Source organism: Ceratosolen solmsi, unplaced genomic scaffold (assembly GCF_000503995.2).
Source record: "Ceratosolen solmsi marchali unplaced genomic scaffold, CerSol_1.0 scaffold11, whole genome shotgun sequence".
NCBI classification, from domain to species: domain Eukaryota; kingdom Metazoa; phylum Arthropoda; class Insecta; order Hymenoptera; family Agaonidae; genus Ceratosolen; species Ceratosolen solmsi.
Window position 1 is genome coordinate 2,790,453 of NW_011948416.1, and position 26,596 is coordinate 2,817,048.

General features: G+C 26.4%; 2 protein-coding genes across 2 annotated transcripts in view; both read right to left on the minus strand.

The window, feature by feature from the left end:
- The window catches only part of LOC105359178 (uncharacterized), a 32,644-nt gene extending 26,012 nt beyond the window's left edge, over positions 1–6,632 (minus strand). Inside the window, exon 1 of the mRNA XM_011495688.1 lies at positions 6,473–6,632. The gene's annotated coding sequence lies outside the window, so the exon portion shown is untranslated. The remainder of the gene's footprint in view (positions 1–6,472) is intronic.
- A 5,116-nt stretch (positions 6,633–11,748) lies between these two features.
- On the minus strand, positions 11,749–24,995 carry LOC105359450 (keratin, type II cytoskeletal 2 epidermal). Its single transcript, XM_011496064.1, has 7 exons — positions 24,863–24,995; positions 23,740–23,909; positions 20,119–20,226; positions 18,356–18,647; positions 17,362–17,555; positions 12,898–13,035; positions 11,749–12,017 (listed from the first exon to the last, which is right to left on the minus strand). The coding sequence occupies exons 2-7, from the start codon at positions 23,845–23,847 to the stop codon at positions 11,901–11,903; spliced, it is 957 nt and encodes a 318-aa protein (XP_011494366.1). The 5' UTR covers positions 23,848–23,909; positions 24,863–24,995; the 3' UTR covers positions 11,749–11,900.
- Positions 24,996–26,596: the final 1,601 nt, after the last annotated feature.

Sequence of the window (26,596 nt, forward strand, 5' to 3'; positions counted from 1 at the left end):
TATATATATATATATATATATATATTTTTCCAAATGTATCATTCATTAAGGATAAATATGTATCACCTTATTATATTCAGAATTAAATTTAAAATTATGGGAATAGCTATTTTGTACAAAAATATTATTATTATATTGATTTATTATAATTTAGATAGTTTTTTAAAATTATTTCTTTTTGTAAAGGAATATTGGTTATTAAAAATCTAGGATTAAGTGTGGCTTACGTATTACAATTTAAAGAGAAAACCTTCAGTTTGATTTAATACGTTTTATTCTTATTTTTATTGTATTTAAAAATTAGACGCGCTAAAAGTAATATTGTTATTTAATTATTATTGAACTATTCATCAGCGATATTACTTTGCCGATGCAACTATATTGTATATTGTGAAATTCCTTTAAGGGAATAATCTTTTGAAGAATTAGTCACGAAACTCGTTTCATATCTTTTAAAACTAAAATAAATAAGCATTTATTTATAGTTCTCGCATAAAATTATAAAAAAAAAAGTTGCATCAGTATAAATATTATTGAGTTTTTATTTAATGAAAACGAACGCAAAATAATTGTGACTATGTAAAAAGCAAGTAATCAAAACTACAGTGGTAGTTTGCAATTGCACAAGAAAGTTGCGATGCTGCGAACTTTCACGCGTCGGGTATATTATCGATACTTGAGCATGCAAAAGCAATGAAAAACTAATCTCCGTATTTTACGATTTTCTGCGAATGCTCTCTTATGAATAAACTAAGTAATGGGAACACTATTATTGTGAGGGGATAAGGAACATTGGTGCATCGCAATTGCTAGCTTACGTCTTGGAATTAGTTGAGATCCTTGTAACACATAGTTATTTGTCAATTTCTGATGAACACTTTCGCTGTTTCTCGACATGCATACGCGCGTGCGAGCATGCGTGCATGCATGCCTTTATCACATATAAATATAATTTCAATTTAATATTTAAAGTTGTTTATTTAATAGTATGTTAATTTTGAATAAATTGTAGTAATTACCGATGTCATTGATTATAATTCGATATTTATAGTATATTGTAGTAAATTGCCAATTGAAATTAATTACGGCTTTTCACATTTACTAGAAAAAACTAAAGTAAAGAAGTATAAAAATCTCATTATTCATATCAAATTTTTTATATCCAATTATAATATGTTACATGAAAATTGTTAAAAAAAATTTAAATATATTATATTCAATATATGAGTTTCTTTATGAAACATAGAATTGAATAATGCGAATGGAAACAAAAAATTGAATTATAATATGTAAATTTGAATAGATAACAATGATTTTACAACTATTATTTATAGATTTTATAAAACAGATTTCATTAATGAACAACCTTATAATATATTTAATAGTAAGTAAAATGTAATGTTTATAATCCTATATATAATACATAAGACATGTCGCGTTTTCGGTAATCAATTATGTATTATAATATTCGTATATAAAGGTGTAAATAAATATAGATTTATATATATATATATATATATATATATATATATATATATATATTTGCATTTCCAATAATATATGATAAGACAATTAAATAACTATAACACATTTGTTATATTTATATTTTTAAGAACAATGACATTATCAAATAAATATTTATAATATTCATCTATCATAAATGGATTGTTTATTCTTATGATGTATAGATAAATATTCCGTAAAAATAAAAAAAAATTTTTAAATATACTTGCAACGATTTTATAAATAACTAGTTTATTTGATTTTATTAACTTATAGAAGAAATAATATTACATGTGTAAACCTTTTCTTGTCACACATCAGGATAATAATAATAATAATAATAATAATAATAATAATAATAATAATAATAATAATAACAATCATTGTAATTTTTATTATTATACGTGTATTTTAATAGGTAATTAGAGTGGCATTTATGGTGAATAGCTTACTCGATTATATTATACTGTGTCATACTGTCCTTCATATAACATTATGTTAGATAGCATATAATAAGATTAAATAAGATAATATAATAATGCCAGATTTAATTATAAAAAAAATTTATCTTCTAACTATTATGTAGTTAATTAATATTAACTATATCAACTACAATACTAACTCTATACGCATTAAAATTTTATTACTGCTAACTTCTAGTCTTCAATAAAATATTTACTACTGATAATAATAAAACGTTAATTTTTATATTAATTAACAAATTGTTATTTACATTGTACATTTTTTACTTTCTATATAGATCTATAAAATTATGTTTCGCTAAATAATTCGTATATCACAAATCCTAATCCTAATGTAAAGTAACAAAGATCGTCTAATATATAACTCATTTTTATAAAAAAAAAGTGAAGACTTTTAAATTGATAAGACTTTAAAATTAAAATTTAATGAATTTTCAATCAATTGTACTGAATTGTACTGTCACACGCAGTTACAAATATACACACATATACACATGCGCGCGCGCACACCACAATTTATATATATATATATATATATATATATATATGTATCTAGAGGGATAGAGAGAGAGAGAGAGAGAGAGAGAGAGAGAGAGAGAGAGATATTCAGTGGACAGAATTTAGAAATCGACAATTTATAATGCATTGCTCCCTTTTTGGAAAACACGTTGTAGACTTATAAAGTCTCTTCTTTCTTATGTGCTCGTGTTACGACGATTTTAAAGCCCGCACACGTGAATTTTATATAATATGCTTTACTCGAGGCGGTTGCGATCCATCATTTCGTAATATCAGAATGCGTAGCGAACGGCGATCATAAGTTGTGATTTCGGACGAATTTCGCTTTTAATCATTCCTTTTTCTTAAATTAGCTGTGTAAACTCGAGGTCGTACAATAGTCTTTTTGCTTAAGGGAATATGTATACTACGCTTACGTAATCATTAGTTACGAGAAATTTATTCACCCTAACAAGTTTTATTTTATATTTTTTTTTATTCCTAATAAAAGTTTTATTAGTGTCAAGATATTGATATTAAATTTTATCTATCAATAACATTACATCATTACATTATATTTCTAACTACACAACTTTTTACAATAACAATTTATATAAGAAATGTTAATAATATTTATAATAAGATATTATGCATTTATTAGAAATTAAAGACATTATAATACGTTTATTCAAATTTAATCTCACAGACGATATAATCTGTTCAATATTATCTGCAGATGCCTTTTCGAATGAAGTATTATTTTAAAACATTGTGCCAAGATTTTTTATTAATTAAGTGCAGTGTTTAAGAAACAATGATGCAAGATCATGGGCGTTGTAATATAATAAAAGGCGTTTTTTAATGTAAGTTTTACTCTTGATTAACCATGTATATGATGGTTGTGATATACTACAGAGTTACATTACCTGTATAAATAAAGATATTCATGCTCTATTCTAATGATAAAAAAAAAATTAAAATTTTTCTATTATGAAGATATATCTCTTATTTATATAAATTATGAAATTGGCGTGGTATTTTTATTTTTTAAGTAATATTTTTCTGTTTGTGAAGGTATTAGTATAAATTTCTAATAACGTAATAAATTTAATGTTTCATAACCGAGTGTAATTTGTTATGTTCACAGTCAATATATTATAAACTACTACCTGAGTTCATTGCATTGTGTTTCATGAATTAATTAATATTAACTTTAAAATCATGAAGTTCATTATTATTTCCTTATATATGTTCCTTCTTTCTATATGATTTCAATTATTATTATTATTATTATTATTATGTGACTACAATTAAATTGAATAAAAATTTATTTATTACCTACAAAAATCTCGTGAATTCGCGATCTTAAAAAAGTATTATAAGAAGTTGTTTTTCGATTTCAAATATTCTATATCCTATTTAAAAAGAACAACATTGATTTCGTAGAATTCTGAATTCAGAAAACTCGTTCTAATATTATAAAAACGTAATGTATACTATTTTGTGAACTGCTTTAGTTTGCCATTGAAAGGATAATTGAATACAAAATTTTAAATATCGAACCCAATACTCAAACTATTTTATATATAATTCTATACTCGAACATACACATGTGAAATTATATATAAATAATTTATTGTTGGCTTTCAAGTACTTAATTGACACTATATTCAAAATTCCTTAATGTGAAAAGGCCTTCAAGTTTCTAATAATAAAGTGATTCTTGACAAATATAAAAAAAAAAATAAAACCAAATTAAGATAAAATAATAAACTTCATTATTTTAATATTAATGTGAATATAATGAAATAATAATAAAATTTGAACGATCTAAATATAGAAGTTTTCTTTATTTTAAATAGCCATCCAATGTAACTATTATATCCATCACATAATTAAATATCATATTTTTTAATATTAATTTCATTTATGCGGTTAATGTTAAAATTGATTTATTACAATACATTTATTTAATCATTAATTTTTAATTTAATTTGAAGATAGCACTTCATATATTTCGTACGTATTTAATAATTGGTATGTTCACTAAAAATGAATAATAAATATTTTGGACTTTGACATTAATGAATAATACCCATTTATGTATATAAGAAGATTGAAGAAAAACTATTCGACGCACGCAGCCATTCTGGACTGCTCAGCTAGAATACGAATGATATAAAAAAAGAGAACTTAGTAGTTTACCTTGTAACCATGAAGAAAGGAATTACGAAATTACTGAGCAGTAATAGATGATAAGTCGCAGAATGATGTAATAATAAATAGTAATGAGTTGATATGGAAAAAAGGATTAATGATTTTTTTAGAAAACATAATATGTATAATTATACCTCAATGAATTGTGCATGTTAAAAGAAAATAATAATTACTTAATATTCATAACCAATAGTTTTTTTTTTTTTTTTTTTTTTTTTTTGTATAACGGTCATCATTTACAAAACGTGAGAATTAATATTACGAGACGAGTAAGAATTATTACGATTAAAATACATCGGCTCTATTTATTACGTATTAATAAATGTCTAAAAATAGCAGCTTATTATTATTAATGAATTTTAAAATATAAATGAAAAATAGCTTAAACTGAATTTCTTTCATATATATGAAATATTCTTATTGCAGAAAGGATTTCTTCTTTCTTATTTATATGAACAATTATATTTATAAAAGTGATTTACTATAGTCATTTACAATGACGAAAGACATATTATTTATAAGTTCATTGTTCATTGTACATTCACGCAAGAAAACATAAATAATTTAATAGATATAGCTGCAATAATAATATAATGTAATTTCTTTTCCATGTATTATAAAATATTTAGCGTGAAAGGGTTGCGTATTTAGTTCAACATTAATTTTTTATGTAAAAATTATGGATTAATTGAAATAAATTAGAAATAAGAAGTTTTAGAATTTAAAAGAAAAATTAAAAATTTTTTTCCCAAAACTTGAGATTTAGATGCTTTCAGTGATTAAATATTACAAATTTTTAAAATAAATATTTTATCATGAAAATAATTTAGTAACACAATGTTTTTCCAGTTACATAATTGTAGTTATATAATTGTATATTGTTTATTAATAATCAAGCATTTTAAAATTACTATAATTATATTATATCAATAAAATAATATAAATAATTGAAATAATAAATAATAAAGAAATACGATTGTTTATGTAATTTCTTGTATTTTTAAAACAGTCACAATACTGAAATAGTTCATGGAGTACCATAATTATATGTAATTCATCAAAAAATAAAGCTCTTGTGTATATTGTATATTTTATTTATAGCTGTCCCTGTTTTATGTATAAATATATTTATGTACGAATATAAATTATTATTGAATTTGACACTGAGTTATTAAATAACAGTAATTAATTATATGACTTTTTTAACCGAGACAATATTTTACAAAAAATTTGGATAATGGTTTAAGAAAAAATATATATTTTGGAAATGTAAGTATTTTAACTCTATAAATTTGATTATATTTTCATAAAATATCAAGTTCTTAAATGTTATTTTTATTTTATGATTTATTTGTTTTCCTTCGTTAGTATGTTTAGTTATCTTCCATTCTAATTATATTATGTATATTCTTACAAATTATATATATATATATATATATATATATTTTAAATTAAAAATAAATATGCAAATATTATAAGTAGATATAAACAATATATTATTTTAGGAATATAATGTCAACTTGCAACAAAAAAAATCTCTGTTTTTAAGAAAATTTAAAAAATAAAATGAAAATTGTCTCCCAATGACGAATACATGACACCTAATCATAAAATCTATGAGTTTAGCTTAGCTTAATAAAATTGTCAATCAAATGTCCGATAGCCAGACAGAAGTTCGGCACATAAATATCAAATCGTATGAAAACATTTTAGAAGGGTCGACGGTCGCGTTAATTCGTTTAAGATCCGTCATGGCGCTTTTAAACACTTACTTTTCGCGCGCTTGTATAGCTTCGTCTTTACGAAATGCTTGCGACTGAGGTAATGGAATCCCTTCCTCCCTCAAGGCTTTGGACGTAGAGTGGAAAAGCCGGCAGCTTCACAGGACGAAGTGCATCTTGTCGGCTGGTCTGGCCAACTGTTAAGGAGACGCGTAGACCTGTTCACGCCAAGTCTCCAGAAGCGTCCGCGGCAAGGTCAGCAACGTTTTTTCCCTGGGCTTTTACCTCTTCGTTTTCATCTTCTTCTTCTCCTCTACGAGCACTTGGGCCTTTTTCTGCCTTTTACGAAATATACCGTCTCGTCACAACTCTCGCGCAGACAAGAATACGAATGTACGGGCTATCATCCATCCATAACTAATATCCACGCTTAGTTATGTCACTTTGGTTTGCGCGGTTCAATTGGCGGTGCCGCGGGACTAAAAGAAATTTTATTTACAAAGAAATTTAGATTTGAGTTTAGTTGTCCGATGTTTCAAGTACTTGAGAGCATAATTCAGTATTTTACAAAAGTCCAACTGTGTTGATAGAAAGTTGTGAAGTTCATGCTAACCTTGCCATTACACAAAACTCTTTATTCTGAGTGACTAAAAAAAATTATTTTTACGTATAATCGTATATACATGAAGTATTTGTATATTAGAGACTTATTTAGCGTTACATGTCGACAATATTTAGTAAAGCACCAATTTGTAATTTAATAAAACACCTATTTGTTTTAAGCTTTTGTTTTATCGATTCAATTAATTTTAACCAAAATTTTCAATATAAGAGAATGTTCGATATGAATTTTAATATTGTTGTTGATGAGCTAAAATAGTTTTATAAATGTTTGATTTTATTTACTCATAAAATCAGATACTATGCTGTTGTTTTATGTTGTATGAAAGTAAAAATTAAGTACCTTTAATCGAATACTTTCAAATGTAAAGATTCAATCTTAAATAATATTAAAATATTTAATGTAAATCAGTCTATTGTTATATAATATGTTTAAATTTAGCGTTGAGCTTATAGAATCATGAACATGTGAATGTCAAATATTAGTAAATTATTATTTATCAATTATTTTTAAATAAATAGCTTTAAAGTGATTTATTCAATTTACAACTTTTAAAAAATATTCAGATGTCATTTCAGATATAACAAAATGCATTTCTAAGACTCCTTATAATTAATGGATTTTAATTGATAAAATGTTATTTATTCAGAGATTTCAGTAGTGTAAATAATTAAATTTTTCATAATTAATTTAAACTTTTTTCAATTAATTATTCCGAATGGAATACTTTTTAATCATAATATGAAATTTAATCGAAACTTCTTATTATAATAATCGACTTACAAAAGAAAATAAAGAAACATCGTGCCAAATTACACATGCATCAATTATCAAATGCTCGTGCAAATATAATTTTTTATTTTATTTACAAAATAAATTTTGTATATTTTGAAATTACAGTATTTGTAAGATATATAATTTAAACATATATATTTATACAAACATATTTAAATAAACTTAAAGAATTTGTATTAAATTAAATAAAATAATAAAAAAAAAAAAAAATTCAAAAAGCAGTGAAATTTAAGGAGGCATAATGAAATTATCACATAATCAAAAAAATCTTCAAGATATTCATTTGAATTTGCTAAAATTGGAAACTTAAATTTAAAATTGTAAAAGAATAATATTGATTAAAACTTATTTTGAGATGATATTTATACTTTATTTTATTATAATCCATTATATATATATATATATATATATATATATATATATACTTCTCACATTCGCATATAAAATCTTTTTATATTTTTAAGTATAGAAAGTTTATTTTATTTTTTATTTACATACACGTTTATTTTTATGATTAATAATATTGATATACATTGAACAATTACGATATCTGTTTATGAATGGCAACAATTTATAAGATGTTGCATCTATATAAAATTTTTAAATCATTTAAATATTTAAATAATTAAAATCAATTAATGCAGAAAAAAAATTAATTAAACGTTATAATCAACGAAATTTAATATTATTTTAGTAATATAATATAATGAATATCAACTAGATTAAATTCCACATGAGTTCTAAATGAAAAATTTTTGTTTATACCATAAAAATTAGTTATAAAATTTATTATTACTAAAATTTCTCTATTAACAATAATACTTGCTATTTGAAAGTAAATAATTTTAATGGGAGTAAAAAATTAATTATATCAATGAAAAGAATATATATATTGAAATTTTTTGGTTATTCTTCCAGTAAATTTATAAACTTATTTCGTGCAAGCAGAACAATTATAAATGCGGACTCATCTAATAAAGAAATATGTTTTGAAAATAATTATTCAAAATTTATTAATTTTTTATATATTTATAAAAGTTATGACGCAACTATTAATACAAACATAAAACAGAAAAGAGCATTTGCATGTGAAAGTGACTTAATCTATTATGCAAACAAATTATTACTGTATAACTCAAATGAATGCGTTAGTAAATTAATCTGAATATTTAAAAACAACTTTGAAATAATCACATAATAACTAATTAACTAATTTTTTGCGTTAAATCTTAAATCTAATCAAATATTTAATAAGGAAGTCACAGTTTCATTGAATCATTGTATAATTTACTTCTACATATTAGTTAAATAAAAAGAATATAAAATTTATCCTTAAATAGATTTTTGATATCTAGTCAGTAGTACATTATATATTAATTAAAATGAATATCCAATGAAATTCAAGCTTTTATACAATAAAGCGTTATTACTTTATGTTATAATTCACCATTTTTCCAAATACTTATGCAAAAGTTAAATGTATAATAGTTTTAATTCTTATTTCATACTTATTACTTTATTCATTTGTATTTATTATATATTATCAGTAGTTATTTCAAGAACATTCGAATATTTGTATATTACATGTTTCATTAATTTGTATTGCATAATTTATTACGTAACAGTCGTACTTTTCATAAAATCATAAATTTGAACATTTTTAATTGGAAATTTTGCAATATTTCTCATTATGGAAGTTAAGAAAAATTTACATACATATTTATATAAATATATTTAATTTAAAAATTCTTTTTTAATAAAATTATTTTTAAAAGAATTAATTTCGAAAATTTGTTTAAAGTTAAGTTTCCGTATTATCTTTTCATACTAAATAATTTTTATGAATATTACAATTTACTTAAATATGTTTTAATAGAATACACTTAATATTCGTAGTTAAATGTCACTATTTTGTTATATATTTTACAATATTCTCATGAGTTCATTAAAATGTATATTAAAAAAAAAAATCTTTAAAAACATTTAATTGGTGTCATAATTAAATATGTTTTATATCACAGATTTGTTGTAATTAACCGTGATTGTTTTTTCTATTAATTAACTATTAATCTTTATCAAACTTATTAGATGTAAGTAATATACTCAGTTGACCAGGATAATTAACATTTTCAACCTATTTATATTCTTAAAATTTGAATAGATTATTTTTGGTATAAAACAAAACCTTAGTGTATTTTATAAATTGGCACAATATTAATAAATGTCCTACATATTTAGTACTTTTAATTATTGATACTATTTATAATGTTAATGTAGTGTAAATATTTGTTCAAATTACAATCTTAGTAGTTAAATAGGTTTTTATAAATAATAGCATACAGAATTATAGTGCCATTGAACAACCGCACAATTTATATTCGCTTAATTTTCTTTTTCGTTTACTATTAATGCCAGTAAAAATATAAAATCTATTATAGTAAAGCTTATATTTTAATATTTATGTATATATATATATATATATATATATATATATATATATTTTAAAGAATGTAGCACATTTAATTATTATAGAAAAGCAATTATTATAGTTTGCGCGAGATGGCTCACTATATAAAATCTATCGATTATAACAAAAGATATTAATTCATATTATTTAGGCCAACAAATCGTAATGTATTGTATATTAACAGAAATCCTCATTCAAATTAAATTATTACTATTCAGATGTGTGTCTTAGTACGTTAGGGAAGTGAAATATAATAATTGCTTTGAATAACAATTATTGTTAATTTTCGCTAATTACATTGAAAATAATATCAATCGCAATATGAATTCAATTAGTACGAGAGATGCACAATTTGTTTAAAAATAATTTCAGACCTAACTATATCTTTAAAAATCATCTGAAATTCTGATATAATACGCATAATAGCAATTTTCATATATGTGTATTCACGAATAAATATATAATTGATAAAATTTCATTGCTCAGTTTAGATAAATATTTAAGAAATTCATAAGTAATTCTATAATAGCTATAGGACATTTTATAAGGACGATAAATTTACGAAAATATACATATATAATCTAAAACATGCGTAATATATAATTGTTTTTTTTTGTTTTTTGTTTGTTTTTGTTTTTGTTTTTTTTTTATATATAAAAGGTACATATTAGTGTATGTAGAATTAATACTATTTCTTATTCAAATATATGCGGTTATTAAAATTAAGGTTAGAAGTTATAATTAATACCAATTGAATTTTATAATCTGTATAATTCAACAGGGATAATTATTTTAAATATCAGAATGATTATTAATTGTAATGCATTTATAATAATTAAGAACATTGGAAAAAATTTTCTATCTCTTCTTATTGATAAGTATACAATTATTGAAAGATTAATTTAAAAGAAAAATTAAATAAATTTGACAGTATTTTATGACTAACTATTTTTCAAGTTATCACCTTGATATTTTATATATTATAGTTTAAAATAATGTTTAATCGAGATTAATAAGTAAGAGATATTCACACATATACAATAAAAATATAATAACATAATTAATTGTTAAATTATAAAATTTTCCATGTATTGAAAGATTAAATTTGTTAAAATATTTTGAAGGAGAAAGTTGATAGATTCTTGTTTTATATTCAAAATTAAATTTAGTTTAAATTTAGTAAAATCATTCAAGCAAGTTACATTCTATTAGATACCAAAACTTTTTCAAATATATATTTAATTTACAAATTCTAGTATGAATAAAAAATTGCTTACGGCATATACGATATACATTTGATAGATTAAATTAATTATCTATTGCAACTAAAGTTAAGCGTAATCTTTTCTATGGTATAATTAACAGGGTTTGATACATTTCTTAAGAAAGTTAAACATAATTTTTTGATATAAAACTATTTGAATTAGTGAATTATTTATAAAATACGGACACTACATGCATTTACTATGAATAATTATGACACATCTTCCTGTGAAGTCTAGGTGGCCAGTTAAGTAGGACATTCTTCAATTATTCAAGTAGAACAACGAAGATTCATTTCAATATTTAATATTTATATCTATTAAATATATCTACTAATTCTTCTTGAACTGTTGCATCTGATTATCCGATGGAAGTCCTTTTATAGCGAATTTTCCTCGAAAAATTGGTTTGAAGACTTCCAGTACACTTTCTGTCCTTTTTGCTGAATTCTGTAAATTTAAAATTATTATATGAAATATTTAAGAAATAACCATTATAATTCTAGTGAATATTTGAGCTTTATTGCAAGATTTACAATTTATGAATCAAAATTTCTATGAAGTAAAAATGATTATGGATAACTCATTTAACTATTCAATTTAATGCCCCTATCTCCAACACGGACACACGCTCATGCACATCCACATATAGGTGTAAGTAATAATTTTATAAGTTGTATGTTAATTGAAAAGGAATATTTGTAATAAGTTTTTGTTTGATAAGGAAACTATAAACGATCATCTTTTTTCCTATTATTCAACATTAATTATAAAAGTGATTATCCAAAATGAAATAAGGGCATTGAATGAGCGTAAAAAGACTTTTGTATTTACCTAATATTTTAATTATTATGAATCTTACCTTATCTTACTTTTATAGATTTTTATTTGAATTAAATTTTATTTAATTTTTAAAAGTTTACTATCATTCTGTTATAATAACACACACACACATATAAATATATATATTTATTTTTTTTTTTCTCTCGAAAGCAATAAGCTTTAACTAACTACTTTTTCTTATTTTACATATGACTTAACAAGCCATATTGAAATTTAAAATAAGTGACTTTCATAAAAATCTCAAACGTGCAAAATAGAATTATGCACGTTTTGCAATAATTTCAAGTGAAAGGAAACAAGTTCAAATAACATTTAGCATTAATACATGTGACTAAATATCACTAGTAATAAATTTAATGTATCCAACCGCAATATCGACTATAATTTACACTAATAAATTATACATTTTTATATTTTAATTTATCTATTTCATATTTAGATAAATTAACAAAAATTAAATAGAAATAATTGACATTTTTTTTTTTACCATTATTAGGCTGCTGAGAATTTTACTAATGTTTGTAATGATAGTGAAGCCTCCACCAAAAATTTGCGGTGGCACGTCTAATGAGACTTTAGTCCTGTCGAATTCAGGAATATTTTCCTCCGTTGTTGAACGAAGCTTCTGCGCAAATAAAAAATCATGTAGTCTTATGGCGTCTGATAATCAAACGCAGCATTTCAATTTATTTCAGAATTTATGAAAACCGATAAAATACAAAATATTGTAATAAATGCATCGTGTATGGAAGGGATATCATTTAAAATATTTACATTCTAAAATTATTATCATATAAATAAATATTTAAAATGATACCCTAAATATTTTATAAAAAATTTGATCACGTAGAACAGAGTACGTAATATCTTTTAAGAATAAATTAATAGTTTAATAATCAACTAATAATCACGTTATTCTACAAAATCAATTTGTAGTTTTGTTGTGTTGAGTTGTGATTTGATCTAAATTGAAATGACTTGGAAAAATTCAATCCTAAATTGATTAATTGCCATTTTTATATTCACATTTGTGTGATTCGGAAGAATCTAAGTACAGCTTATAAAAAATTCGTGCGTTTATACACAAGCACGCACGCACCCACGCACCCACTCACCCACCTTTACACGTTTGTGCGCGCGCGCGCATCTACATACACGAATGTACACGTGCACAATCGCTCCCATACGCATATACTCATACGCACTTTTATATACACATCCATCTACGTATCCACCAACTATTTAAGTTATGCATTTAAGCGCGCGCGCGCACACGCATCCATACAAAAACTTATTTCTACATACTTTAATATATAAATTAATATAAAACTCACTTCAAAATCAGTGTAAAATTATAGTAGTAATGATTTTGTAAGTTATATATCTTGATTAATAATATCGTTGTTACAACACATCCAGGAATCGTTTAAGTAGAAAAATCTTAAATAAATGCTTAAGCCAAGTAAATTTGTTGATATGTATAATCTTTAGATTATATTCCAACAATTTTAGAAGATAAAAAGTAAAAAACCTACATTCATAGAGTATTAATATATACTTGCATTGCAAAGGAAGGCAAATTCAGTATTGCGCATTATGGATTAAAGCATGAGTAATAACAATTGTTGTAAATGGTAACAATAATTTTATTTGACAATATGTTTTCCTCAATGAGCATTACAAGGACGTATTTACAATTTGACGGCATTGCGATAATAATGATTAGATTGAATTATACAAGCTAAGGATTAACGAGTCTTTCGTTAATATTTCTCGATCTTACAGATGTTGACATTATATTTGTTATTATATTTCAGAGATACAGTTAAAGTTATTTTGAATACTTTCATAAATTTATTTAAAAATACGATATGTTCTTAGATAACTATGTAACATAGTTTGTATTTCACATTGTCAAGAAGAAAATAAACTAAATTTATAAACTCATCATTTATATTATTATAATTGTACATATTATGTATTGATATAAAAGATGAATAGTAATAAGTTTTTATCAGTATATTAGTGAAATTTAGATATAATTAGCTTTTTTACAAAAAGGAAATGTGAGATTTCGTCGATATCATATAGTCGATAGGCATTTTTAAAGTTTATTCAATACGTAGATATTTCAAAGGATTTATAAAAACGTGTAAGTAATACAACTTAAAAGACTCGCTATTCCAGAGATTTAAATATATCAACTTAATCTCTCGTCTCTAACATGTGCTTTCGGCTACTTTGCATATTTATTTACATCCATGTTTTGATATTGTTCAACAATACTTTTATATATGCACGTATAAAATAGTCCTCTGCGTGAATAACAAAATTACAAATATAAATTGTACGCTTTACATATATATATATATATATATATATATATATTATATTTATAATTTTGGAAATTTATATAGAAAAATAATAACAATTATTTTATGAATATATTAATGTCTTCGATAAAATATGGCCACTAGACTTCATGCACTTTGATTATTGTTTTATATAGTCCTCTTTAGTTTCTTTATTTAATGACCAGTATTATATGATGTCAAGCTTGTATAGATTTTTGCAAGCCAATGATATACGCGTTGCATTGTTTCCGGATTGCATCTTGTCGATACAGTAGTTGTCCATCCATTGCGTAGAACTTCATCGACCAATGTAGTAGTGTTGCTGGGAATTCGGTGTTGAGTAATCGTACTAGTTTATAATACATAACACAGTCCATTTTCATATTTGTTCATCATCATCATCATCATCATCATTATTATTATTATTATTATTATTATTATTATTATTATTATTAACAATATTATTATTATTATTATTAACAATATTATTATTATTATTATTATTACTATTACAACTATTATTTTTATTACTACTACTACTACTACTACTACTACTACTACTACTACTACTACTACTACTACTACTACTACTACTACTACTACTACTACTACTACTACTACTACTACTACTACTACTACTACTACTACTACTACTACTACTACTACTACTACTACTACTACTACTACTACTACTACTACTACTACTACTACTACTACTACTACTACTACTACTACTACTACTACTACTACTACTACTACTACTACTACTACTACTACTACTACTACTACTACTACTACTACTACTACTACTACTACTACTACTACTACTACTACTACTACTACTACTACTACTACTACTACTACTACTACTACTACTACTACTACTACTACTACTACTACTACTACTACTACTACTACTACTACTACTACTACTACTACTACTACTACTACTACTACTACTACTACTACTACTACTACTACTACTATTACTATTACAACTATTATTTTTATTACTACTACTACTACTACTACTACTACTACTACTACTACTATTATTACTGTTATTAATAATTTTTTTATAATTGTGTATAATGCAGACTTGGTGGAACAATGTTATAAGGTTTAACTAATGGTTTTCGACGATTTTGAATTGAATCTTCCTTTACTTTCGTTATGAAGTATCAAAATAAAATACCTTTTTCTGTATTATAACTTTGCAGATTTATGTGCACTTTAGTTATTACATAGAAATAAAGTTCTTATTTTATTTTATTATTTAAATATATATGTAGTCATCCGTTTCATTAAATGCTAGTTGTCGATTTAAATTTTAATAAATAATTAAAAATGATTGCTATTTCTTCTTTGTTGTGGCTATTTAAATTAAATCTATCATTTTAATACTTATACGAAAACAAAATAATTTAGTGTAAATCAAAATTTTTATTCGCAAAATATGGTTTATAAAGCAAAGAAAGAATTCAAAAAACATTTTGGATATTAGTATTGATAAATAAATAATACAATATGTATTTGATGAAATGTCAGTAAGCCATAAGATATTTTTCCAAGGATAATAATAGATTGTCAAGTATATCCATGGTGAACAAATTATTCGTATGTCAAATAATTATTTGTTAGCAACAATCGATATGTTTACTGTGTAAAATTAATTTTGAGGATAATAATAAATAACAGGATAAAAATTTTCGGTGAATCGCAAATTATTATTCATTGTTTATCAAAAAAAATTAACAAAATTTAACGATCATTCAAAATAATATCAATTCGTAGTTTTTAAATCTACTTCATGCACTATTTATATCTTTAGTTTAGACATTTATTTAAATTCTAATCAATATTAGCACACAATGTTCACTTATTAAATTGTTATTTTGTTATAAAAAATTAACAAAAGTAAATAAAATTATAATGTGCAAATTATGGTAAATGGACATAAGTTTGTGCAGGATTGTCTGATTTGTTTTATCTGTTAACCCTGATTAATTAGGTTAAATTAATTATAAATTTGGAATGTAAGTACCCGATTAGAATACACTTATTTTTAATTTGTATTTCATGGTTACAGTCAAACTGTACTTCCTTAACTCGTTGAAGCATAGAATTGTACATATTTATCATCCGCGAGTAACGAAATTTTAAGTCGGAGTAGTTACAGGGGATTTAACGATCGTTAACCTTATAAGTTAATATTAGAATATATGTTTTAAAAATACTTTGAACTCTCTATTTTTTTTAGAAACAGCATTATTCTCCAATTTGATAATATGATCACGGAAATTTAATCAACGAATCGAGATATTCAATAAATTTTTCAATTTCTCAGTTTCTTTACACTAAAATATATTAAATTACTTCAATACAGCATTTTATTCGAGACAAATCGATATTTAGGCATTGTTAAATCATTCGAATTACAATATGAAAAATTTCAAAACAACGTGCTATTTCATTTACTCGCATTAATGTTAAAGAAGAAAATTCCGTCCGAACAAAAACTAATAAAGCGAAGAAATGCTTCAACGTGCAAGGGGACAATAAGAATTGCGACTCCCTTTCCTTCAGTATTTTCCTACCCCAGCGCCAGGACCGGAGTAACCCCCAACGTCGATGTTCTCTTGACCGGCGAGCGGATAGTCGGATGGATCTTCGACTCCATTACCGGAACTGCCACCAGCACTGTTGCTCAGACTCCCGATAATGCCGGACAGGAAGCTGCCGCTGTCACTACCACCGCCCGAATGGTTGTTATCGTTGCCACTCCCACCACCTGCACATAATTCATAGCCTTAGTATGCATCGATGACATTTTATTCTTTCAATTTTTTTGTAAAAGCCCCATTCACGTCTAAAGTATTTAAAAAATCGCATGCGATGCGATTACCTTTCAGTCGAATTTTTATTATTACTCTCTTACAGTACGATTAATTACAATCTAGTCTAGTCTAAGCCAGCTATTTAAAAAAGTCCTATTAAAATTAAAAGTACAGTTATAGGCGTTATTTTTTCGTTGCTTATATGGTATTTAATGTTGGCGTACGTCGATGAGGTAATCAGTGACAAAAGCAAAAGCGTAGCCAACGAATATTATAACGAGATAAAACTATAAAAAATCAATTTTATCAATGTAATTAATATTAATTTAAGTATTACAAGGATATCGAAGTTGAGATTAAAAAAAAAAAAAAAAAAAAAAAAACCAACTATTCCTTTCTATATTTTACCTACAACCGCTTCGTGCTTATATACACTTGCGAGCATTAAGTATTCAAGAATTTTTATTTGTCCGATAAAGCAGTTTAATTTAATGCAATCATTGATCAGATTGATATGAAGTATTAGATCTGAATTTATTTAATTTTTTTTTTTCTTTTTATTACCAGTGTCGTGGAACCCACCAATTAGTTACAGTTAACATCGATAAACATTTGCCACGTGCCAATCTCTAAACAGCCGTAACATCGCAATTCCCCCTGTTTTTCGATAGGTTGTCATGCGATAAAATACAGTAAAATAAAATAAAGTAAAGTATAATAAATGTGCTGGGAGGAAAAAGTGCGTATTATTTACCAGCGGAAAGGCCGCCAGACAAGCCGCCGGATAATGCGCTGAGAGGCGCGAACTTTGAGGCGAAAGCTCCGGCAATGCCTTGCTTGGCACTACTTAGGAAGGTCGTTCCTGCGTTTAAAAGTGGCCCCACACTACCAGTCGATCCTTTCAGTTTCGCGGCGATGTATTTGCCGATGAACTCACTGGTCGCCGACCTGGACCCGTCGATATTGAAAGCCACGTTTTTGGCTCTGTTACCCTCATCTAGTATCGTCAATGCTTTCGTTTTTGCGTCCAGGAAAGCGTCCAACTTCTATAAGATTCCGCGTGTTAATTATATTATGGCTTACGGAGCTGTTATTTCCCTCCTCTTGTCAGCGCGATTTTTCTTTTCAATTATCAATTAACTTGTATCATTCGTTCGTTGAATGTGTATGATCGATGACATTTTATGGCTTTAATGGTTGAATGAAATTAAGGATTAAGCAATATAGCCCCTACAAAAATACGATTCGCTGCTACCCCTATGTAATTTTTAAAACAACTTCACTTTGTATACTATACTTTTTTGAATTAATTAAAAGCATATTTATTATATATTGTGCACCAATTACTTCAATTTACATAAAATTAATATACAGTATGTACTCATTATCTATGGTTTTCATACTCTGTTCTTTATTATACTTGTGATTATTGTAAATGAATCTATTATCATTGATAATTAATAGACTATATATAATTATACAGATTGTGTTAGTCATATAAAGTAGTTTTGCAAGAATACGTTCGATTGAGAATGAATTTTTTGCTTCTTTTTGCCTATTACACAGCAAAACTATTGCACAGTAGAATTATTTTATTTTAGACTTCATCGATAAATATATAGAGTTTGTATGAGTCGATATTGAATTCAGATTAGTTAATATTAAAATACTTTTTCTAATGATAATTCTAATGTTATCGGCAGCAACGAGGAAGGATTATTTCCATATTTATCAATGTTAAATAATATTTTGTAACCTTAACGATGATACGTGTTAAAATATTAACTGAATTATATGCTATTCGTCATGAGAAATTAGGTCATCGATTGTATTAAATAATTATTAAGAAGATACGTGTAGCTTAAGCGCTGTATAAATAATTTTTTCAAATCATAATAATGCATAAATAATCATTATATCTCAATGCAATTAAAAATGGCAATAGATAAATTTAATGTCATTTCAAATTTAAAAGAAAATGAGGATTTTGCAATTTTTAGTACATAGAAATTATAGGTACTGTAAGATTTGTAGCTATTATGTTCGTAACAAGATGAAAGATGATCGAGCCTTGAGCATATTTTCAATTAGAAGGCTCCTTAAAATTTACAATAAGAATTTTCTAATAGCGTGTCTAAAACTTAAAAAAAAAAAATGTGTAATAAATTTTTTTACATAATCAAAACCATTTATTTCATTCATAAATAATATATATATAATAAAGTCTATTTCAGTATTAATTGATTTGAAATTGTGTAGCTTAAATATTTGTAATAAAGTAATGGATTCCTTTATTAAAGACATACAAATAATTTTCAGTATCCTGAAAAAACTTTTAGAAAGTATTTTTAGATAGCAAAAAATGTCAGCCGATAATTAGAAAAAATTATTCTATAATTTGATGTGATTCATGTAAGATATCATATATTTTGAATGATGTTCAATTTAATTGTTATGATATGCTATGATTGCTATGATAACGAGGATGTGAAATAATAATTAATTAAGAATATTTACCCCGAAAACGAAATTGATGATACCATTGGAGACTCCAAGTTTGACAATGCCAATTTTTCTTTTATCCCTGTCGCTTCTGTCCTCGTCGTCATTCTGAATAACATAAACCTGACGATATATTAGTATCATATCGACATATCGTCCATCTCTATTATAATTATGAATAATGATTAATTCAACATACTGTCAAGACAATATTAATAAGCTACTCTCGTAATATTTCGTTCTACACTCACAAAATTCATCTGCACAATAAGTTATTCAGGTCTTATAACATTCTACTTATGTACACAATATACGTTAAAGCGATTGGTTACAAAGTAGCCGACGGCATAGTAAGTGGTTTTCTTGACAATCGTTGCTACTGTATCAATAAAATATAAATCTTAATACGGTAATGTAATATATAAAATGTCATTTAAATAAAGTACTTACTATCGTTATAACAATATAAATTTGCCTCAAATTATAAAAAAAAAAAATCATATATTTAACAGCATTTGAAATGCGCTGACTTTGAATAACTTGTAGCTAGAAATATTTAACAAAACCTGTTTATATCAACTAACATTTCATTTGAACGGACAAACAATATTCAATTAGATGGAGAAACACCTTTTCATTGAAAATTTAATTGAAATAATTAGATTTCGTCTAAGCATATACGCTAATTACCTTTTTTTTCCAAATATTGCATCGTTTTTATTATTATTATTATTATTATTATTATTATTATTATTATTATTATTATTATTATTGTAGATCTAAATTTTTCTGTTTTATAAGCCTTATTCGTAGAGTAAAGTACGCAGATCAATCTTCTGTCAACTTGGTTCTCGTTCAGTATTGGATGGCAAAAAAAGTTTCTTCGAAAAAATTCACAGTAACCGGAATATGTTCATTTCGAAAGGCTTGTCCGCCTCTTATGCGCTTCGTTACTTCAGACTCGATGACCAATTCTTCGTTACATAGGACAACTAATTACAAAGTTTCATGACGATTGGCAATATGACGCCAAGCTCGCATGTGAACTGTGTAGATATCCTTGAAATTTTCAGGATTTATCAGAGTAAATGGATTTTGTAATTTTGCATTATTCAATAATCAATGTTAAAAATGCACTCTATGAATGGATTCTGTTTAAGGCAATAGATAAAATAAGAATAATATTGTTTGACTCATTCGAATGGTTAATATAAACAAAATTGAATTCAATACGAAGTCCTGACGATGCTTTATTCTAAACAAATTTTAAATATATTCCATATATATATATATATATATATATATATATATATATACATATGCATACATATGCATACATACACACTAATATTTCATTAAATTTCTGATGCTTTAGTTAACTAAAGTGTGAGATGAAAAAGTAAGACAGAAGTTTTACGTACCAACTATTTATAATAAATACTAGTTGTACAAAGATTATATAATAATGTAATAGTTTTACATTATATAATAATATTGCGCTGTAAATTATTTTTATGTATGATTGATGAAATTCAATATTTATATAAATTTCATATATAAAATTGAAAAAAAATAATTATAAAAATTTAAGTTAAAAAAATTAATTTTCCTTCCGTAATTCTTCGACTTATGAACTTTTTGTGTAAAAATAAAAGAAAAAGGTCTATTGTCTTATTATACCCATCTTAAAGTTTCCTGACTAAGATAATTCTTTGAATAACTAAGGTTTTATTTAATTTGGATGATTTTATAAGTTTGGTAAGGGCTAAAATAAAAAATTTTGAAATTACTTTTTTCAAATACTTTGTCAACTATGCTTATAAAATTAGTGAACATATTAAATTCCATTAATATTAATACATAAGTATTAATTAATTAATAAATAAATATTAACACATTTCTTAAAATTAATGAATGAAACTTCTTGTATTATAAAACCACTGTGTTTTTAATGAATTTGAAAAAATTTTCTGTACTATTTATCCGTCATTCTAATGATTTTAATAAATTGTAAAGTAAATAGTTAATTAAAATAAGGATGAATACATTGCAATATTTGTAAATACCTGGAGCACTTCTTACCTAAAACAAGTATTTTGCACAGATTGCTAAATGTATTTTATTAAATTATTTTTTGCTTCATTAAGTAACAAATACTGAATACTAGTTCATATAATAATTTCTAGTCAATAAAAACTCTAGTAATAGCTAATAAATTAAACATCAACAATGCCTCAAATGATATTTCAACTGAATCATTGGTATTGCATTTCATTTCACCAGTTGAATTCGATTATATAAAAGTCAGCCATTCCTCCGAAAACGTAATTAAATTAATATTCAAATTAATATTGTAATTAATATACACAAAGATCTCTCGATTCTTAGGATTGATTTAAGCAAGAAAATTATTATCCGAATTATACTTATATTTGACTACATCTATGTTCAGATTAGAAATAAATCTTATGGTAATTAGATAAGCGAATTAATTGATAGAAAATGTGTGGCGTGACAAGTCATACGCTCTAAAAGTATTTGAAAATCAAAATTTTGTCAAAAATCAATCATCAATGCGAGACCGAGTGATTAAACAACGCCCGTCTAGTAGTTTCGAATGGATTTTGTTTATAAGTTTGCGAGTGCAGCGATGTTGCTTCACTTGGCGAAGCGCGTGGACCACGATAGTCAACCGTCACTTTCACTGCTCTCTTATCCTTCCGTCTTGCGTACTCTACGGATTTCTGAGATGAACGTTTATGAAATGCTGATAACGAGAATATTTTCTCCAAGCCTACGCTGTATTTTACATAAAGAATGGCATTTATGGCTTTGATCAATGTATTGCTGGAAAAACCCCGTTGACGAATTTCATTATGAATTACAGATTATAATAACGAATATACCAGCGTGAATCATTTTTTTCAGGAAAATTCTATTTATAAAACCTGTTGTAGAGAAATTTTTATTTTATTCTAGTTTTTTCATTATTTTTTTGTCCTTTTTTTCTTCCTCTTTTTTTTTTTTTTAATATAAAACAGTATTGGCTAATACGTTCAAGGAAAACTATTTTAAACGTTCATTTCAAAGAAAAAGAATCTGATTTTATCATATATATTTTTTTTTTTTAACTTAAAGTGGTATGATAATATCGTTGCGATAATATCTATTAATTCATAGGGATCGAAATTTTCTCGAAGCATTTCAATTTATTATTAGCTTATGTCTACGTTATTTAGAAGATAAAAAGGGAAAACGGCTTTATGGGTGACCAAAATTGTAAAAAACGACTAAATAGTCACTCTACGAGTTTTCAAACGTCAATATATATTCGAATTGCATAATCCTTCGATTTAAGCTCGACAAATACTCAGGCATGTTTAGGCACAGACAGAGGGAGAGACACGGGCGAGTGCACAGACACTTAGACCGGAAAAACCGTGTGTGTCTTTTCACTAAATTAATCGCGCAGCGTTCGACCGCGTAACCTTCGAATAGCTCGACTCGCATTTCGACTTTCATCTCGAGATTCGAGACCTTTTAAAAAGCGCTAGCCGTAAGAGAAATTTAAAGAATGCACGCGCGCGCGCTCGCAAAATGATCGGGAAATTTTGTCAGCTGAATGGGGGAACTCACTTCGTTGAGAGGACTGAGCTCTTCCAGGGCCTCGTTTTTGCCGATTGGGCCACAATTAGTAGTCCCAACTGCTAGCAAGATCACGCAAACTGACAGCAATGACTTCATCTCTGCGCCTCGTTGTTGGTAATTGTCACTGAAGCTTTCAATAGTCTTCCCCTGCTTTCCTTCTGCAACAGTCAATAGCGAATTTCAAAGTATTGCTGGATATTCTCGTGAATCCTATGACTTAGGCGCCACTTTCTCCTCTACTGTATTCCACACTCGCGCGGTGCTTCGTGTTGCGATATATGGATGATTGGCTCATTGCCCCGGCCCCGTTACGATTGTTCTTCGATCGAGCGAATTAACCGATTTGGCAATGAAAATTTCTCACCGGTATAAACGACGATAATCGCAGGTGGAGCATTAACGATTAGGCGATACTTCTATCATTATTAAGATGCTTATAACCACAATATTACATTTTCTTACCGTATAATAACTCCGATACAACACTTCATGAACCTTACAAATCAAGCACCCTCTTATTATTAAATTATGATACTTATGGTCCATTGGGTCGTGAATAAAAATTCTTATTTACTGGCATTAATGAAAATCGCGTAATACCGCATGTGGGAGCACCAAATGTCATATATTAAATTTGCACAGTGCTGTTCGGGTGACGAGGTGAAAGCATGAACAATTTGAGGAAATCCGCCCTTCGCGGACCCATAGTAACGACCAATGTAAAAATGGGACGCCCGTAGTGTAGAATAAAACAATAGAAGAAGAGAAGAAATTAAGGATAACTTACGGGTATGCGCGTACCGGCTCGCGCTATCGTTGCCTACGTGCGTGTGCTCGTGCTGCGCGAGCTCAATGAGGATTGATACGGAGAGTGTGCGAGAGAGTGAGATAGATAGATAGATATATATATATATATATATATATAGAGAGAGAGAGAGAGAGAGAGAGAGAGAGTTAAATAGATAGATAGATAGATGGATAGTTTGAGAGATAGATGTATAGAGATTAAGATAGAGACAGAGATAGATAGATAGATAGATAGATAGAGAGAGAGAGAGAGAGAGAGAGAGAGAGAGACGGACTAACAGACAGAGCGCGCCGTGATGTGTACCTGACCAAGTGCGAAGCTCGTTTGAGGAAGGCGGCGAAGGAGGCGCCCAAGTCTTACGGCCGCGCGCTCGAACCCCCCGGGAATCGAGATCCAAGAATCGGCCGAGAGCTCCTCTCTATGTGTGCCGCCCCTCTCCAGAGTCCTCGCAACCGCTGCTCTTTCACCGCGCGCGTAATGTTATGTCATTTTCGTGCCGCTGGTCTTCCACGTTTTTTGTCCCAGAGCAGAGGATGACCACCGATCAGCTCCGGAGGGGCGCCCAAACTTGTCATTGGTGCGCCGACAGTCGATTATCCCGGTGCGTTACTAGAGCATTGGCACTCGCTTGGGAGCGAGGACGAATTGCCACCTGCAGCAGCCTCGACTCGTGCGAGCCGCGCTTCACGTCCTATTCTGATTATCCAAAGGATCAATCGTGCGATGTGGTCGATTGCGAGTTCAATTGAGTTTTGTCAATGTTGCGCGATGAAGCTACGGAGATGTGCACATCCCGTGCATTCGGCAGCTTTTACCTATCATAGAAAAATTTGAGCCGCGATTTATTAATCATCTTTCAACTATTTATATCACTCTCATTACTCATTATATATCATCGAAATATCGTCTCCTCGTCCGTTCCGAATGGACGAGCTCTCGTTGAGTATGATGCGACATCCCTTTATTAAAATTAATACAATAATTACAATGTTAATACAATGTTGGGTTGATAAATATGCTTTGACGACTATTTCCACAGCAATTGAAAATACATTCCGATGCTGTAAAAGCATTTAAGTTAATACAATACTTCAAGAAGTCGGTCTTATTTTTTTCCCATAAACATAAAAAGTAAAAGTAAAAAAATTACATAAAAAGTTAAAATACTTTTATCAATGCTTGTATAACGTGAAATTGTTACAGTTGCAATGAAATTTATTGTTTGTATATTTTGCTTTCGTAAGCAATACTTTCGTGAGTAAAAAAAATTATTTAGGCTTAAATAAAATATTCCGCGCCCAGATTTTTAAAATAGCATTTCTGCTTGGACAGAACTTTCACACTTTCTTGAATGGATAATCTATAATATTAAAATTTAAATAAACCAGATTATTATATAATTTTTTTTTTTTTTTTTTTTTTTTTTTTTTTTTTTTTTTTTTTTTTTTTTTTTTTTTTTTTTTTAATAATATTATTAATTATAATAAACCAAAATGTTAATGCCTATTTATAACAAGTAGAATAAAATATAAAAATTAGTGTTCTTAATAGCAACGAATCTCCTGTGCAAGAAAACGATAGTTCTGTCAATATTTGGCGATATATTCCAATAAATATATTTCATTATATTTACAGACTGTAATCTTACTGGAATTGATTTACATAAGCTTTACCGAATACAATTATCATAATTAATATGTAAAACAATTCTTTTTTTTTTTAAATTCAGACATGGGTTAAGAAATAAATATTATTTCTTCAATATTACGTTTATTTTCTTCTGCTTACATATGCCAATATAAAATACTGAATATATAGTATTCTCCAAGAAATGGTAATTATTAAAAAAAAAAATCATTAGCTTATGTGCGAATAGCTATTAAAAGAATTATTGTCTGCTCATTTTTAAATTGCCTTCTTTATTTTACATTTATTATACAAACACTTGTATAGTAATCTAGATACAAATTATGTGTTGATAAAAAAAAAAATAAATAAATAAAAAAAATTAAAAGACAACAAGATTTTTTAAAAGAG

What these genes read in the sequence shown, in the direction of transcription:
- LOC105359450 (XM_011496064.1), bottom strand. Translation starts at nt 23,847, where the DNA reads ATGAAGTCATTGCTGTCAGTTTGCGTGATCTTGCTAGCAGTTGGGACT. An exon ending in ACTCCGGTCCTGGCGCTGGG is followed by an intron (nt 13,036 to 17,361) that starts GTAGGAAAATAC and finishes TTATTTGCGCAG; the next exon opens with AAGCTTCGTTCAACAACGGA. An exon ending in TTCTCAGCAGCCTAATAATG is followed by an intron (nt 12,018 to 12,897) that starts GTAAAAAAAAAA and finishes TTAAATTTACAG; the next exon opens with AATTCAGCAAAAAGGACAGA.